This window comes from Pristiophorus japonicus, chromosome 10 (assembly GCF_044704955.1).
Source record: "Pristiophorus japonicus isolate sPriJap1 chromosome 10, sPriJap1.hap1, whole genome shotgun sequence".
Taxonomy (NCBI): domain Eukaryota; kingdom Metazoa; phylum Chordata; class Chondrichthyes; family Pristiophoridae; genus Pristiophorus; species Pristiophorus japonicus.
This window is the reverse complement of record NC_091986.1, coordinates 158817795-158836024: the sequence shown is the minus strand read 5'-3', so window position 1 is coordinate 158836024 and position 18230 is coordinate 158817795. Positions and strand designations below refer to the sequence as shown.

The window sequence follows — 18230 nt, the reverse complement described above, 5'->3', positions numbered from 1 at the left end:
TTTACAGACGTATTTGCAACCTGCAGGCCAAACTGGGCTTAAGTCAGTGATTTAATCAGTGATTATGCATTACATAATGACTTGAGGTAATATAATTGAAAATGTGAATATAGCAAGCTGCATTGCAGCTTGAAGATGTAGGTCATACCCTATTGATGGGTATGCACAGGATGCAATGAAAAAGCTGCAGTTTTGTGTGAAGGCTTGGCATGGGTGAACAGTAAATGTGTAAAAATGGTCAGAAAGTCATGGGCAGTGTGCATCCAAAATTTTGATATGCGCTTTTGGGGGAGCTTGAGGTTGAAAAATTGCCCTTTAACTGTCTGCTTCATCTGGATCTATGGGGTTGATTTTAGCCGTGAGCAAGATTCAGGCAGGCAGGGGGTGGGGTGAGTGTAAAATGCATTTGCAAGCCCAGATTTCAGGCCCAGGGTACTTTTAACTCACCATGCCACCGGTCAGCTGTCCGCTCGAAACAGGTGGGAAACATCAGCTGGCTGGCAGGCATGAGTGGAGGTTCTGGCGACTAGATGTTACCTTCCAACACCAAAGAATTGCTCAACAGCAAGAAGGTAAGTCACAGAAAAGGGAATTAAGAAGTTTCTCGCGGGATGGAAAATGGTGTTGTGGGGGGGCAGAGGAGAGAGGGAGTCTGGAGCAGGGGAGGCTGCGACTTTCCTTGTGGGCCCGGAGGAGCATTCCTGCTTCTTCTGGTCCCACAAAGAAAAGAATTCTTCTTACCTTGGAGGGTTTGTTCGTCCTCCTGGCAACTTCTGACCTGTCTTCACCTGGCAGAAAAGTCACGGCAATTTCACTGCTCAGGTCCAAGTTAAAATCTAATCGGGGTCCTCCTCCTTCTCATCATCATCATCATCATAGGCCGTCCCTCGGAATCGATAAAGACTTGCTTCCACTCTTAGCATGAGTTCTTAAGTGGCTGTACAGTCCAATACGAGAACCACAGTCTCTGTCACAGGTGGGACAGATATTCGTTGAAGGAAAGGGTGGGTGGGGAGTCTGGTTTGCCGGACGCTCCTTCCACAGCCTGCGCTTGTTTTCTGCATGCTCTCGGCAACGAGACTCGAGTTGCTCAGCGCCCTCCTGGATGCACTTCCTCCATTTAGGGCGGTCTTTGGCCAGGGACTCCCAGGTGTCAGTGGGGATGTCGCACTTTTTCAGGGAGGCTTTGAGGGTGTCCTTGTAACGTTTCCGCTGCCCACCTTTGGCTCGTTTACCATGAAGGAACTCCACGTAGAGCACTTGCTTTGGGTGTCTCATGTCTGGCATGCGAACTATATGGCCTGCCCAGCGGAGCTGATCAAGTGTGGTCAGTGCTTCGATGCTGGATATGTTGGTCTGGACGAGGACGCTTATGTTGGTGCGCCTGTCCTCCCAGGGGATTTGCAGGATCTTGCAGAGACATCGTTGATGGTATTTCTCCAGCAACTTGAGGTGTCTACTGTACATGGTCCAATTCTCTGAGCCATACAGGAGGGTGTCTTATTGGAGTCCAATGGGGGTTCTATTGATGTAATAATACCCCTATTTGGATAAACTTAAGAGGCCTCTGCCTGCTTCCAGTGGACACCCCAGCCACCTAACTACAGTGAGCAGTTAAAATGGTGACCACTGGGAATGGGCCAGTAAGATCGCATGCTCCATTTTAAATCTATTGTGCCATGGAGTAAGTGAGGCTTCTGGTATCCATAGAAATGCCATGGTAAGTGTAGTCTTCTTTTTGTGCATGTTGCTCTGTTCCTAGAAGGTGCAGCCCCAATGGGAATGTTTCTGATCCGTGCCTCAGGAAGAGAGCATTCTGTAAACACTTATCCTTTTTGCTGGACTCCAGCATACAATAGAGGGTGTAGGTCAGTGGGGCACACTTACACCTTGCACACTGACGTTCCAAATTCTGCTTGTGTAGAGTACTTGCCTGCAGAAACACTATGCTAGCTCAATTGCAAAGTCTTTCACCTTTGGCTAAATCTAGCCCTGAGCCAGGCAGGTCTGCAATACTCGATAGGCACTGCTGATGATTGAACTGCCAGCCCAGCTCCCTTAATGAACCTGGGGGCCTGTCAATGGGGCTGTGATTCTTACCACTCAGCTCCATAAAACTTTGCAAGCTAATGGCTAATCTAAGGGTCCAGTAGTGTTGTACTAATGGTAATATAGACTAGCAGGCTAGAAGACATGAGTTCAAATCCCACCATGGAAAGTTGTGGAATTGAACTCAATATATCTGGTAATTTATAGGTTGAAACCAAGAAATAAAAATGTCCATCAAAATGATGGATTGTTGTAAAAGCTCAGCTCTCAATAATATTCTTCAGGGAAGAGAACAATATGTGATGCCCATTGAAGTGGCCTAACCACCACTGGCTGTGGCTTAGGATGCGTACAGTCTGCTAGATACTGTTCTGGGTATAAATCCACTGCAGTATTCCATGTATGTAAGTGAGTTAATAATTTGTCTGAATATGATTTTAGCCATTGTGTTGTGTATTTGTACACTTTGGGCTGGATTTTCCCTATGTTGTGTATTTGTACACTTTGGGCTGGATTTTCCCTATATTGTGTATTTGTACACTTTGGGCTGGATTTTCCCTATGTTGCCGCCTCTGTTCACGCCCGGAAGGGCGGCAATGGCAGCAGGGATGGTTTCTCGGTGGGCGGCCAGCTCCCTGTGCCTCGCCGGGAAATTTGTTGCCGGTTTTGTAGGGGTGCAGAGCAGTACTGCTCGGGAGTGTCCAGCCGGTGTTTAAGGCATTGGACACTCCAAGGCCGACTCTTTAGCAACGGATTTTCAGTTACTCAGCCGGCCTTGCACCCTAAAAGAGGTGTGTAACGCCTCCTTTAGCACTCCGCCCCACACTCAGGGCCCAGCTGATGAATTTTTCTGACTGAGCGCAAACTGTTCCCAGGCAGAAAGTTTACCGCCCCACGGCTATTACCGCCCCAAAATGACCAGAACCAAAATCCTGCCCCTAGACTTGTTCGGAAATAAGGCACCCCTCTGAAACTGTTTTTTGGGGTTTGAGTATGACTCCCTCCCTTAATCCCCATGAACTTTACAACTACAGACTAGAAATTACTATCATCAACATTACTGTCTGAATACTTAACTTACATATCTGGAACTCTCTCCCTTTAAAAGCTGTTGAGGTTCAGTCAATTGAAAATTTGAAAACTGAGAGGCTTTTGTTAGGCAAGGATATTAAGAGTTACGGAACCAAGGAGTTAAGATACAAATCAGCCATGATCTAATTGAATCGCAGAACAGGCACAAGGGTCTGAATGGCCGACTTCTATTCCGATGTTCCTTCATCAATTCCTCCCTCTACTATTTGAATGTAGACGGCAAACCCACTTAATGCCCCCAGTGAAATAGCAGAGAGAGGGATTTGATTCAAGTCTGTTCAGCTTTTGTATGCTAAGATCATCAACTGTAATTTCCAGGCTTATAAACTCATTATTACATTTCACGGAGCATTACAAAGGTCACCTTCAACCTCTCCATCCTCTCCAATTACCGCTCTATTAATAGACAGAAAATCAGGTATGCTGCCTGCGTACCAGAGTTCCAATGTGCTCTCCCGTCCTAGGAATCTCTGCAAGGGGAGCATTAAATCATTAAATTTACTCATATAAAGACAAGTTGTTATTGTTTTGCTCTGACAGTAAACAGCAATAATTATTCGCAAGTTGTTGAAACGCTTGACATTTCACAAGTTCACATCCCTCAATAATTCATAATACTAAGTACTTTTGCTTCACTGGAATTCAACACAAGTTTCTTTATACTCACTACATACCATTCTGGAGCGAATTTCTTTGGCATACAATGGGAACAGAAACTCTGACTCTCCTTCTAGCCGAATCCCATTTTCCGTGACTCTCAGATGTCCCATTCCATCCTACAGGAAAATAAAATGAAACACAAATCAAATAGCTGGACCATGCTCCAGTAACTGATCAGTAATTTCCAAATTGCATCTGAGAGTCGAGGTAGCAGACGCATGCCATTATATATTCTGAATGTAGCTTAAGGCCCTGTGGTGCTGTGGCTGTTTAAATTACTGAACACTGCAGTTACAGTTCTGAACCAGTATATATCACAATAGTGAAAATCTTGCATGGAACCCCAACACAAGAAGCAATCAACATATAAAGATTTACCAAACATTTTAGTTACACATATCAATCCCTCCTTAATCTAACACTTAGCAACTATCATGTTAGAAATTTTAGGGCCAATTTGAACTTGGGGTGTGGGGGCCAAAGCGAGTGGCGAAGTGTCCAGTTTCTGGAGTGTGAGGCTCGAGAGATTTTAACGCCAGGCCCCGCCCTGTCCTTGCCTGAAGCTGTCCTGAACTCAATGTAGAGTAATAGTGGGCAGAGTCAAAAATCGGTATTCCACATGATTCTGTGGGTTTCCTGCCTGGCAAGTTAACGTTGGTGAAATTCCTCTGTAGGGCTTATTCGGTGATTTGATCTACCTTGAAGAGAATGGGCAAGTGTGTGTCTTTAAACTATTTTAATAATGATTTCCTGCAAAGGATTCTGTTTACAGTATGAGGTTGCTAAAAATTTGTTTGCAAGCAAGTTATCTATTTTATCTTGTCTGCTAGGTTTCGCACATGGATGGCCTGAGCTTTTAGCAGTCTCCACACACCTCAGCAGATTTACTTCTGTTACATTAGGACTCTTGGGGGAATCCACTGCAAATCACAGATATCTCTTACAGAAATAGACATTGCATAAATTGAATTTATCTCACAGGTCAGGAAGACTTTATAACTCAACAGTTACAAAGTCGCAAGTGAATTATGAAGTTCTTACTCATGAAAGGGATAAAATCAGCATCCCACTGTTCCCCTCTGTGGGTTCCAATTACTCCACAAATCAAACAGTTAAACACAAACTAATTTGGCATTGATTAAAAAGTTAATTTCAAGTCCATTCAAACAGTTGGACATTGTTACAGGAATCTCATCAGATTAATAAGTGAGTATGCAAATTGCAAATTATGATGTCAATGTACCATTTGTGTCTTAAGCCATGGCCCATATCAGAAATACATTAATAAATCATGGTCAATTCATCCCGTGTGAGTAAAATCAGGGCCTCCACTCCATGTCAGTCATTGAATAACTCCCGCCATGATTTCTTTCAATTCTTGGCATCTATCTGACCATCAGCTCAGATAGCAAACAGCAGTCTAATTCTTTTCTTCCAATTTTCTCCCCTCCTTTCTTGTCGGTGCTAACTCATGCAAGGGTATAGTTCCACAGGCTCTTGTCTGTTACCTCACTGGAGTGGATATTAATTTTGTGATGAGTGCAGGTAATGATTTGTGGCAGACAATCTGAGTGCAAACTGAGCCTGATCCCGTTTGTACCCAGGATCTACAAGTGCATGCACATTCCTGCAAAGGTCCCAGCTGATCTTTTCCCTTCCATCGCCCGAGGATGGTGAGGCCAAATAACAACAAGTAACACCAGAGCTATGTTTGTTCCAGATGCACCGTTCCCTGTTTATTTTTTTTCTTGCCATGAATCCATTTGAAACAATTTATGTTATTTTCTAACTGGGTATTTTGTGAACTATGTGCTCATCAAAACAGGGGACGTCAGCAATGGTAAATGGGTCATTTGTCCACTTTTTGCGCCCAGTGACAGAAGCAAGCATTTCCATGTGGAGAACAGTACAGATTAACTGAAAATCATGTTTTCTCCACATTCATCACAAATGTTGCGAAGAATTGGTTTAGAAATTTTGAGTCATTGCCGCATGCATTTAATTACCATTGCAGCTTAACCCATCTCTGGCTTCCTTTAACCCCTTTTCTCCTAAATTGGGCAATAGCTAAACTGCCTCATCCAAATATCTTAAATAGCTAGCATATGTTACACGCAGCATTTATCAAATAGTAAAGGTTCTTACAAGTCCATCAGAAAAAGAGAATGGTAAAGGAGGAGGTGGGTCCATTGGAATCAGATTTAAGTATAACAGTAGAGGGTGAGGATGTGAAATATTTCTGGGTTCAGGAAATGTAAATATCTTCGGAAAGCACCTGATACACTGAGTATCTGCAATTGTTCATGAGGGGAGCAAACTTAGTTGCAGGCCTTATATGTGCCTCCATCACCTCCAGATTTAATGACTTCAATGCTCTCCACGTTGCCTCCCATTCTCCATAAGCTTCAACATGTCCAAAACTCTGCTGCACAAATCCTGTCCTGTATCCCCATGACCTTGGTCCTCGCTGAGCTACATTGACTTCCCATCCTCCAATGCCTCAAGTTTAGCCTCCTCATCCTCACCTCCATGGCTTTACCCCACCCTAACTCCACACCCACCTTCAGCTTTATATCCCTCTGAATTCCCAGTGCCTATTTCTATAGCCTCTTGTGCATCCACTGTCTCTTCACCACAGTTGTCTGGGTCCAACATTCTGATATTCTGTCCCTAACCCCCACCCCCGCCCCATGCTCCCACCCCCCCCCCCCCCTGCTGCCTCTACACCTCTCACACCCTTTAAAAATCTCATAAACTAATCTCTTCAAGTTTTTGGTCATCCTCTCCATCTCTCCTTTCCTAGATCGCTGTCCATCTCTCAACTTTGGGAGAGATTTTATGTTAAGTATGTTATATAAATGTAAGTTGTTGCAGTTGTTAACATCACCAGGACAGGCAAGGTCATCACTTCATATTATACACTGATTAGCAATGATCTCTCCATCCTATCTATGCATTCCTTCACTTCCATCCCACACTCAGTGCCTATGACACTGTACTGTGTATTTTGCAGACTGCCCTTGCCTAGTACCACATCCTTCAGCACAAGGATGCCGAGGACATCCCTTCTATGACCAATACTTGCATACTTCACATTTCTTTCTTCTCAATATCTAACTAAGTGCAGCTTCACATACTGGGCCATGCACATTCTATGCAGCCATTGTCAAATGATCAATATATACTTCTGTTTTAATCAGAGCAGACAGCTTACAACAGGAGGCAGATAGCCACAAACGGAGGAGAGGGTGGAAGGGTGGGGGGGAGATGGAGGGGGGAAGGTCAGCATTCCTGCCAGACGGAAGTAGTGGAGGGTTTGTGGAACACTTATCTTTCCTTTCTCACTCAATCCTATTAACAGACAAGCACCAGCAAACAAGCTTGCAAATATCAGCAGCTCTATGCCAGCGACCTGACAAAGGCTGCTGTCCAAGAAGTTACTTTGAAGACATGCTACAAACACTTTTCCTTTTTTCTGCAGGTATTGCTTCAGGACTAGCTCAGCATCTTACTCAGCACCCTAACATTTCATCTCACTCTGGTAAGCAGTACCACATCTCCATTCACCCTGTTCTATGAACATAAGTTCTTGTTGTCGCTAATAGTTGCGAGCAGGTGTAGGAACTTGCCACACCAGGAGTCACAACGCAAGCCCATGCCCTACTGGGCAGGCAAAGCTCGTTTGCCCTAAAATATGTCGTAGCACCATACAACCCACCCATCACTTCCTCTATATAGGGCTAGAACCTCCACTTTTGAGCTTATCGCCCAAAAATGGGCGTTATTTTCGGCATGGGCAGTAAAAAAGGGTTTTCAGATTGCCGGCTTCTCGCCCATTCTCAAAACACCTAGTTTACCTCTTTGAAAATGGGCGTTACCATGAGCAATATCAAATGGGTGGTAGGGTTACATTTTTTTGACCTTCTGCCATAAAGTGTTGGCGTCCTTAGCAATGGCATGGCAACGCTCGATTCCCGCGATTCAGAAGGTCAAGGGTCACCATGACATGCGCAGAAGAGGAGACAGAGAGAGAGGGAGCTCAGAGGGACTGAAGGCATGGCTGGGTGTGGTATGGTTGCTTTGGGAGGAAGGAGAGAGACTTTAGAGCTTCATAGCAAGTAGGCAAACAAAAAGTAGCTGTTAACAGCCACATATTTGACCGAATTTGCCCTATAATGGAGGGAGAGGAGGAGGCATCACAGCACACTGTGGAGACTGATGCTGGAGAGAGCAGTGAGGTGGGAGAGGAGCATACTGGAGGCCGCAAAAGAGCCAGGAGGTCCTTGGATGAGGCAAATGCCTTCTTCCTGCAGAGTCGAGTCACGTTGGGGTGATTTGACACAGGGAGGGCGTGGGAAGCCCACCCCAAAGGCATACCAGAGGATATGGACCGAGATAGCAGAGGTGGTCTCATTGGTGACGAACGAGGTGCGTGAGGGCAACCAATGCCGCAAACTATGGAACGATCTTGTGAGATCTGCAAGAGTAAGTTTTACATTGATTTACATGTACTTATGTATTTATATAATTTGATTTGCAACAGTCATGAGTGACAATCAGCAGATGTGAGGTCTTCCACTTTTACCGGGAATATTTTACTCAAAGCCTGCGGTCACGGTGAACGTCTTCAGGTAAAGAATGATAATAATCATAATAATCATGATTACATCTGTTGGTTATGTGTTGTATCAGTTTCTGTGACAGTACAAAGAAACATAGAAACATAGAAAATAGGTGCAGGAGTAGGCTATTCCGCACTTCGAGTCTGTACCACCATTCAATATGATCATGGCTGATCATGCAACTTCAGTACCCCATTCCTACTTTCTCTCCATACCCCTTGATCCCTTTAGACGTAAGAGCCGCATCTAACTCCCTTTTGAATATATCTAACGAACTGGCCTCAACAACTTTCTGTGGTAGAGAATTCCACAGGTTCACAATTCTCTGAGTGAAGAAGTTTCTCCTCATCTCGGTCCTAAATGGCTTACCCATTAGGTGAGTAGGCAAATTCATGGCAGATGCAGTATAATGTGGATAAATGTGAGGTTATCCACTTTGTTGCAAGAACAGGAAGGCAGAATATTATCTGAATGGTGACAGATTAGGAAAAGGGGAGGTGAAACGAGACCTGGGTGTCATGGTACATCAGTCATTGAAAGTTGGCATGCAGGTACAGCAGGCGGTGAAGAAGGCAAATGGCATGTTGACCTTCATAGCGAGAGGATTTGAGTATAGAAGCAGGGAGGTCTTACTGCAGTTGTACAGGGCCTTGGTGAGGCCACACCTTGAATATTGTGTACAGTTTTGGGCTCCTAATCTAAGGAAGGACATTCTTGCTATTGAGGGAGTGCAGCGAAGTTCACCAGACTGATTCCCGGGATGGCAGGACTGACATGTGAAGAAAGCCTGGATTGACTAGGCTTATATTCACTGGAATTTAGAAGAATGAGAGGGGATCTCACAGAAACATACAAAATTCTGACGGGATTGGACAGGTTAGATGCAGGAAGAATGTTCCCGATGTTGGGGAAGTCCAGAACCAGAGGTCACAGTCTAAGGGTAAGGGCTAAGACATTTAGGACCGAGACGAGGAGAAACTTTTTCACTCAGAGAATTGTGAACCTGTGGAATTCTCTACCACAGAAAATTGTTGAGGCCAGTTCGTTAGATATATTCAAAAGGGAGTTAGATGTGGCCCTTACGGCTAAAGAGATCAAGGGGTATGGAGAGAAAGCAGGAATGGGGTATTAAAGTTGCAAAAATGATCAGCAATGATCATATTGATTGGTGGTGCAGACTCGAAGGGCCGAATGGCCTACTCCTGCACCTAATTTCTATGTTTCTATGTTATCCTTTGATTGCATCTGCCATGCGTTTGCCCACTCACCTAACCTGTCCAAGTCACCCTGCAGCCTCTTAGCATCCTCCTCACAGCTCACACTGCCACCCAGCTTAATGCCATCTACAAACTTGGAGATATTACATTCAATTCCTTCATCTAAATCATTAATGTATATTGTAAATAGCTGGGGTCCCAACACTGAACCTTGCAGTACCCCACTAGTTACTGCCTGCCATTCTGAAAAGGACCCGTTTGTTCCTATTCTTTGCTTTCTGTCTGCCAACCAGTTCTCTATCCACATCAATACATGTGCTTTAATTTTGCATACCAATCTCTTGTGTGGTACCTTGTCAAAAGCCTTTTGAAAGTCAAAGTACACCACATCTACTGGTTCTCCCTTGTCCACTCTACTTGTTACATCCTCAAAAAATTCGAGAAGACTTGTCAAGCATGATTTCCCTTTCATAAATCCATGCTGACTTAGACCGATCCTGTCACTGCTTTCCAAATGCGCTGCTATTACATCTTTAATAATTGATTCCAACATTTTGCCCACTACCGATATCAGGTTAACCAGTCTATAATTCCCTGTTTTCTCTCTCCCTCCTTTTTTAAAAAGTGGGGTTACATTAGCTACTCTCCAATCCATAGGAACTGATCCAGAGTCTATAGAATGTTGGAAAATTTCTAGGGCCACTTCCTGAAGTACTCTGGGCTGCAGACTATCAGGCTATTGGGATTTATCGGTCTTCAATCCATTCAATTTCCCAAACACAATTTCCTGACGAATAAGGATTTCCTTCAGTTCCTCCTTCTTGCTCGACCCTCAGTCCCCTAGTATTTCTGGAAGGTTATTTTGAGTCTTCCTTCGTGAAGACAGAACCAAAGTATTTGTTCAATTGGTCTGCCATTTCTTTGTTCCCCATTATAAATTCAACTGATTCTGACTGCAAGGGACCTACATTTGTCTTCACTAATCTTTTTCTCTTCACATGTCTATAGAAGCTTTTGAAGTCAGTTTTTATGTTCCCAGCAAGCTTCCTCTCATACTCTATTTTCCCCCTCCTAATTAAACCCTTTGTCCTCCTCTGCTGAATTCTAAATTTCTCCCACTCCTCAGGTTTGCTGCAATTTATATCTCTTCCTTGGATTTAACACGATCCCTAATTTCCCTTGTTAACATTGTTCCACGGTTGAGCCATCTTCCCCGTTTTATTTTTAAGCCAGACAGGGATGTACAATTGTTGAAGTTCATCCATGTGATCGTTAAATGTCTGCCATTGCCTATCCATCGTCATCACTTTAAGTATCATTCGCCAGTCAATCCTCGCCAATTCACGTCTCATACCATCGAAGTTACCTTTCTTTAAGTTCAGGACCCTAGTCTCTGAATTAACTGTGTAACTCTCCATTTTAATGAAGAATTCTACCATATTATGGTCACTCTTCCCCAAGGGGCACAACAAGATTGCTAATTAATCCTCATTCATTACACAAAACCCAGTCTAGGATGGCCAACTCTCCAGTTGGTTCCTCGACATATTGGTCGAGAAAACCATCCCTTATACACTCCAGGAAATCCTCCTCCACCATATTCCTACCAGTTTGGTTAGCCCAATCTATATGTAGATAAAAGTCGCCCATGATAACTGCTGTACCTTTATTGCACGCATCCCTAATTTCCTGTTTGATACCATCCCCAACCTCACTACTATTGTTGGGTGGTCTGCACACAATGCCCACTAGCGTTTTCTGCCCTTTGTGTTCTGCAGCTCTACCCATACAGATTCCACATTATCCAAGCTAATGTTCTTCCTTATGTTGTATATCTGTAAACCATGCACTCCAATGTTCCACCACCAGGGAGCGCATCCCCTGAAGCCCCAAGGGATCCCAGCATCCCTTGGGAGCACTGTATATAAGCCGGCCCCGAAGGCCTGTTTCTCACTCTGGAGTATAAAGACTGAGGTCACAGTTACTTTAACCTCCCTGTGTGCAGTCTCATCTGTGTTAGGAACACAATAACTGGTGACGACAATACGAATCCAACGCAAAGATGCAGCAAACCGTGGGCATCCTGGAGAAGTTCTCGGAGGGTGAGGACTGGGAAGCCTATGTCGAATGGCTAGACCAGTACTTTGTAGCCAACCAGCTGGACGGAGAAGGAAGCGCTGCAAAAAGGAGAGCGGTTCTCCTCACAGTCTGCGGGGCACCGACCTACAGCCTCAGGAAGAATCTTCTGGCTCCGATGAAACCCACAGATAAGTCGCATGAGGAGCTGTGTACATTGGTTCAGGAGCATCTTAACCCGAGGGAGAGCGTGCTGATGGTGAGGTATCGGTTCTATACGTACCAGCGATCTGAAGATCAGGAAGTGGCGAGCTACATCGCCGAGCTAAGGTGTCTTGTAGGACAATGGGAGTTTGATGGCTACCTGGAGCAAATGCTCAGAGACTTTTCTATACTGGGCATTGGCCACGAGACCATCCTACGAAAACTATTGACTGTAGAGACACCAACCCTCAGTAAGGCCATTGCGATAGTACAGGCATTTATGTCCACCAGTAATAACACCAAACATACTTCTCAGCACACAAGTGCGAGCAATGTTCATAAATTAACTGGAATTGGGTTGGCGAGCAGAAATGTACAGGGCAGAAACCATGAATCTTCAACTGCCAGCAGGCCTCAGGTGACCCAGATGACTCAGAGTCTGCAACAAAGGATGAATGCAAGGCAATTCACACCTTGTTGGCGTTATGGAGGTTTCCATTCAGCCTATTCATGCCGCTTCAAAGGGTATGTATGCAAGAGCTGTGGAACAATGGGGCACCTCCAACGAGCTTGCAGACGAGCTGCAAGCTCTGAAAAATCTGCTCACCACCACGTGGCAGAGGAAGATCGGTCCATGGTGGATCAAAGCAATTTCAAGCTTCAGAGAGAGGAAGCAGATGCTGAAGTACACGGGGTGCACACATTTTCGACGAAATGCCCACCTATAATGCTAAATGTAAAATTGAATGGCTTCCCAGTAGCCATGGAACTGGACACTGGCGCTAGCCAATCCATCATGAGTAAAAAAATGTTTGAGAGACTGTGGTGCAACAAGGCACTCAGGCCAGCCCTGAGCCCCATCCACACGAAACTCAGAACGTACACCAAAGAGCTCATCACTGTCCTGGGCAGCGCCATGGTCAAGGTCACCTACGAGGGCACGGTGCATGAACTGCCACTCAGGATTATCCCGGGCAATGGCCCCAAACTGCTTGGAAGGAGCTGGCTGGGCAAAATCCGTTGGAACTGGGATTACATCCGAGCGCTATCACATGTCGATGAGGCCTCATGTACCCGGGTTCTGAACAAATGTCTTCCCTTTTTGAGCCAAGCAGTGGAAACTTTTCCACGGCGAAGGTGTGGATCCACTTGGTCCCAAAGGCACGACCCATTCACCACAAGGCGTGAGCGGTACCTCACATGATGAGGGAGAGAGTGGAAATCGAGCTGGACAGGCTGCAACGGGAGGACATCATCTCCCCAGTGGAATTCAGCGAGTGGGCCAGCCCGATTGTTCCAGTGTTCAAAAATGATGGCACGGTCAGGATTTGCGGCGATTATAAAGTAACTATTAATCATTTCTCGCTACAGGACCAATGCCCGCTACCTAAGACAGACGACCTATTTGCGATGTGGCAGGAGGCAAGACATTCACCAAGCTCAACCTGACTTCAGCCTACATGACGCAGGAGCTGGAGGAGTCTTCGAAGGGCCTCACCTGCATCAACACGCACAAGGGACTGTTCATCTGCAACAGATGCCCATTTGGAATTCGGTCGGCTGCAGCGAACTTCCAGAGAAACATGGAGAGCCTACTCAAGTCGGTAACATGCATGGTGGTTTTTCAGGACGACATATTGGTCACGGGTCGGGACACCGTCGAGCACCTAGAAAACCTGGAAGAGGTCCTCCAGTGACTGGATCGCGTAGGGCTGCAGCTGAAGAGGTCGAAATGCATCTTCATGGCAAAAGAAGTGGAGTTTTTGGGGAGAAAGATCGCGGCGGACGGTATTCGGCCCACAGATGCCAAGACAGAGTTTATCAGGAACGCGCCTAGGCCACAGAACGTCACGGAGCTGCGGTCATTCCTGGGACTCCTCAACTATTTTGGTAACTTCCTACCGGGGTTAAGTACCCTCTTAGAGCCCCTACATGTATTATTGCTTAAAGGTGAGAACTGGGTATGGGGAAAAAAACAAGTAATTGCTTTTGAGAAAGCCAGAAACATTTTGTGTTCCAACAAGCTGCTTGTATTGTATAACCCGTGTAAAAGACTTGTGCTAGCATGTGATGCATCGTCGTACGGAGTCGGATATGTATTACAACAAGCTAACGTTGCGGGGAAGTTGCAACCTGTCGCCTATGCCTCTAGGAGCTTGTCTAAGGCCGAGAGGGCCTACAGCAGGATTGAGAAAGAGGCATTAGCGTGTGTGTTTGGGGTAAAGAAAATGTATCAGTATCTGTTTGGCCTCAAATCTGAGCTGGAAACTGATCACAAGCCCGTCATATCCCTGTTCGCTGAAAACAAGGGGATAAGTACAAATGCCTCAGCCCGCATACAAAGGTGGGCACTCACACTATCAGCGTATAACTATACCATCCGACACAGGCCAGACACCGAGAACTGTACAGATGCTCTCAGTCGGCTACACGGGGGTGGAAATAGTGCAGCCTGCAAACTTGTTGATGGTGGCACAGCCCGCAGACATGTTGATGGTCATGGAAGCGTTTGAAAATGATAAATCACCTGTCACGGCCTGCCAGATTAGGACTTGGACCAGCCAAGATCCTCTGCTGTCCTTAGCAAAAAACTGTGTACTGCATGGGAGCTGGGCCAGCATCCCCGTTGAAATGCAAGAGCTAATCAAGCCGTTCCAGTGGTGTAAAGACAAGCTGTCCATTTAGGCAGACTGCCTGTTGTGGGGTAACCGCGTAGTGTTACCCAAAAAGTGAAGGGAGGTGTTCATCTCAGATCTCCATAGCACACACCCGGGTTAGTAATGATGAAAGCGATAGCCAGATCCCACGTTTGGTGGACCGTATCGACTCTGACTTAGAGTCCTGTGTACGGCAATGCAGAGTATGTGCTCAGTTGAGCAATGTGCACAGAGAGGCACCACTAAGTTTGTGGTCCTGGCCCTCCAGACCATGGTCGAGGATCCATGTCGACTATGCGGGCCTGTTTCTCGGTAAAATGTTCCTGGTGGTGGTAGATGCTTTTTCAAAATGGATTGAATGTGAAATAATGTCGGGAAGCACCGCCACCGCCACCATTGAAAGCCTGAGGGCCATGTTTGCCACCCACGGCCTGCCTGACATACTGGTCAGTGACAACGGGCCATGTTTCACCAGTGTCGAATTTAAAGAATTCATAACCTGCAATGGTATCAAACATGTCACCTCAGCCCCGTTTAAACCCCCGTTTAAATGGGCAGACAGAGCGGGCAGTACAAACAATCAAACAGAGCCTTAAACGAGTCACAGAAGGCTCACTCCAAACCCGCCTGTCCCGAGTACTGCTCAGCTACCGCACGACGCCCCACTCGCTCACGGGGGGTGCTCCTGGCTGAGCTACTCATGAAAAGGACACTTAAAACCAGACTCTCGCTGGTTCACCCCAACCTGCATGATCAGGTAGAGAGCAGGCGGCAGCAACAAAATGTAAACGATGATTGCGCCACTGTGTCACGGGAAATTGACCTGAATGACCCTGTGTATGTGCTAAACTATGGACATGGTCCCAAGTGGATTGCGCGCACGGTGATAACTAAAGAAGGGAGTAGGGTGTTTGTAGTCAAACTAGACAATGGACAAATTTGCAGAAAGCACCTGGACCAAACGAGGCTGTGGTTCTGAACAACCCACAACAGACACCACCTTTTTCGAGCCCACAACACGCACCCAAAGGGTCAACGACACCACGCCGGACCAGGAAATTGAACCCATCACGCCCAACAGCCCAGCAAGGCCAGGCTCACCCAGCAGCTCTGCAGGGCCAACAACACGCCAGCCCAGCGAGGGCACAGCCAACACACCAGAACAGACATTTGTACCGAGGCGGTCCACCAGGGAAAGAAAGGCTCCCGACCGCCTCACCTTGTAAATAATTTTCACTTTGACTTTGGAGGGGAGTGATGTTGTGTATCTGTAAAGCATGCACTCCAATGTTCCGCCACCAGGGAGCGCATCCCAAGAAGTACTGTATATAAGCCGGCCCCTAAGGCCTGTTCCTCACTCTGGAGTGTCTTAATAAAGACTGAGGTCACTGTTACTTTAACCTCCCTGTGTGCAGTCTCATCTGTGTTAGGAATACAATACCTTACTATTGTGTTAATCTCCTCTTTAACCAGCAACGCTATCCTATCTTCTTTTCCTTTCTGTCTATCCTTCCTGAATATTGAATACTCCTGGATGTTGAGTTCCCAGCCTTGGTCACCCTGGAGCCATATCTCCGTAATCCCAATTACATCATATTCGTTATCAGCTATCTGCGCAGTTAATTCATCCGCCTTATTATGAATGCTCCTTGCATTGAGACTCAGAGCCTTCAGGCTTGTTTTTTTTAACACTCTTTGTCATTTTATAATTATGTTATAATGTGGTCCTTTTTGATTGTTGCCCTTGATTTCTCTGCCCTCCACTTTTCCTTATCTCCTTTCAACCTTTTGCTTCTGCCTCCATTTTAATTCCCTCTGTGTCCCTGCATAGATTCCCATCCTCCTGCCATATTAGATTAAACCCTCCCCAACAGCACGAGCAAACACTCCCCCTTAGGACATCGGTTCTGGTCCTGCCCAGGTGCAGACTGTCTGGTTTGTACTGGTCCCACCTCCCCCAGAACCGGTTCCAATGTCGGAGGAATTTGAATCCCTCCCTTTTGCACCATTCCTCAAGCCACATATTCATCTTAACTATCCTGCTTTTTCTACTCTGACTAGCATGTGGCACTGGTAGCAATCCTAGCAATGATATCACGCAATGATCTCATGCCATGTCGTCCTGTCACCTTTTACAGAAGAAGCTATCGATGATGAGGTCCATGCAGAGGCGAACAGATGGGGGGCCACCAGTCCCCAGCGACATCACTGACATGGAGGAGCTAGTGCTAGCACTCGTGGGGACGCACCCCCGGACAGCCACAGACGTATCTGCAGACCCTGAAGTGATGCCACGTGAGTAAAGCTTACACTATTGCGTGATGTAAAGTCAATAGATGCCACACCAACTCATATCCGACCAATCATCTGTGATAGATGATTTCTAAAAGAGTCATAGAAATAATGCTGGCCTAATGAAAATCACTGCAATGGACAATGTGTTGATGATCATGAAATGTGATATCTGCAATGATTTTGAGAGCGATGGTGCTTTTGTCATGCATATGCTGTGTGTAGCGCTGGACTCACCTTGTCACCCCAGCACTCCCTTCTCCTCTAACAATCTCATTTGTGTCTTGCAGCTCAGCCAGCAGCACGGCCGAAGGCAAGGCCACAGAGGCCAGAAGGTGGGGGCGCGGGGCAGGAGTCGGCGGACGATCCTACTACATCTGGTGCTGAGGAGCTCCGATTGTCGTCCGTCAATCCGCTGGGTCTGTTCTCAACAGATGAGAGTGCGGACTTCGAAGAACCGGCATTGCCACGCTCCAGAACACATTCCACCCTAAGGCTATCTATTGTTCCTCCGGTCGTTCCCGCCTCCACTCTGGAGGTGCCGGTCCCAAGCACCTCTCCACAGGGCACCCCAATTGTCCCCAGGATGGCGCCGACCCCGTGGAGGCCTCGTGGACGCAACAGGTCTGTCCCACGAGCGTGACATGACAGCGGAGAGATGGTTCATTTGTCCAGAAGGACTGTAGACATTGGTGACCAACTCATCGAAGCTTTGGGGGACATATCCCGACACCTGGCCACCATGTCCGAGTACATTCCGCGCATGGCGGAGTCCCTGGATGTGATAGCCAGGAACACTGCTGCCACAGCCCTCCCAGTGGTCCCAGAGCGCGGCACTCCGCCCCTAGGTTCCGCACCACCACTGCGAATGACAGGTGCGAGCAAGGACCAAGATTCTGCTTCTGCATCAGAGAATGTTGCCTCCTCGGCACCCCCCGCTCCCACACCCGTGCAACCAATGCATCTGCCTTCATCCCCCCCAGTGAGGCACCGCCTGAGGAGCTCCTCGGCCAGGCGCCGTGGAGCAAGAAGGGGAAGGGATAAAGATGGGGAAAAGAAAGTGGGGGAGGAAGGAAAGTGAGGTGCATGTGCGCAGGTGATGGATATGTTATATCTCCATCTGGGTGTATGCAATTTGTTGCAATGTATGGGGGCTGGGGCCAATGCTTATGCTTTGCCTTTGTATTCTGTGTTGCTGGACATGTTGAACATGTGATTTATGTCAATGGTGGAAAAAGTGGAATGCGGGCGGGGGTTGGGTGTTATTGCCTCTGTTACTTATGATTTCAGACCAATGTTGGTATTAAACTTTTGTTACTGAACATAACCTTGTTGTGCATTGTCTCAGATAGCTGAACTGT

At 46.5% G+C, this 18230-nt stretch overlaps 1 protein-coding gene across 11 annotated transcripts in view; it reads right to left on the bottom strand.

Moving 5' to 3' along the window:
* Window positions 1-18230, bottom strand: part of sgcg (sarcoglycan, gamma) — a 1035170-nt gene that overhangs the window by 414302 nt on the left and 602638 nt on the right. For all 11 annotated transcript variants that reach the window (XM_070892210.1, XM_070892209.1, XM_070892206.1 and 8 more), the window contains one exon: window positions 3816-3917. In XM_070892210.1, coding sequence (XP_070748311.1) covers window positions 3816-3917 — 102 coding nt within the window. The remainder of the gene's footprint in view (window positions 1-3815; window positions 3918-18230) is intronic.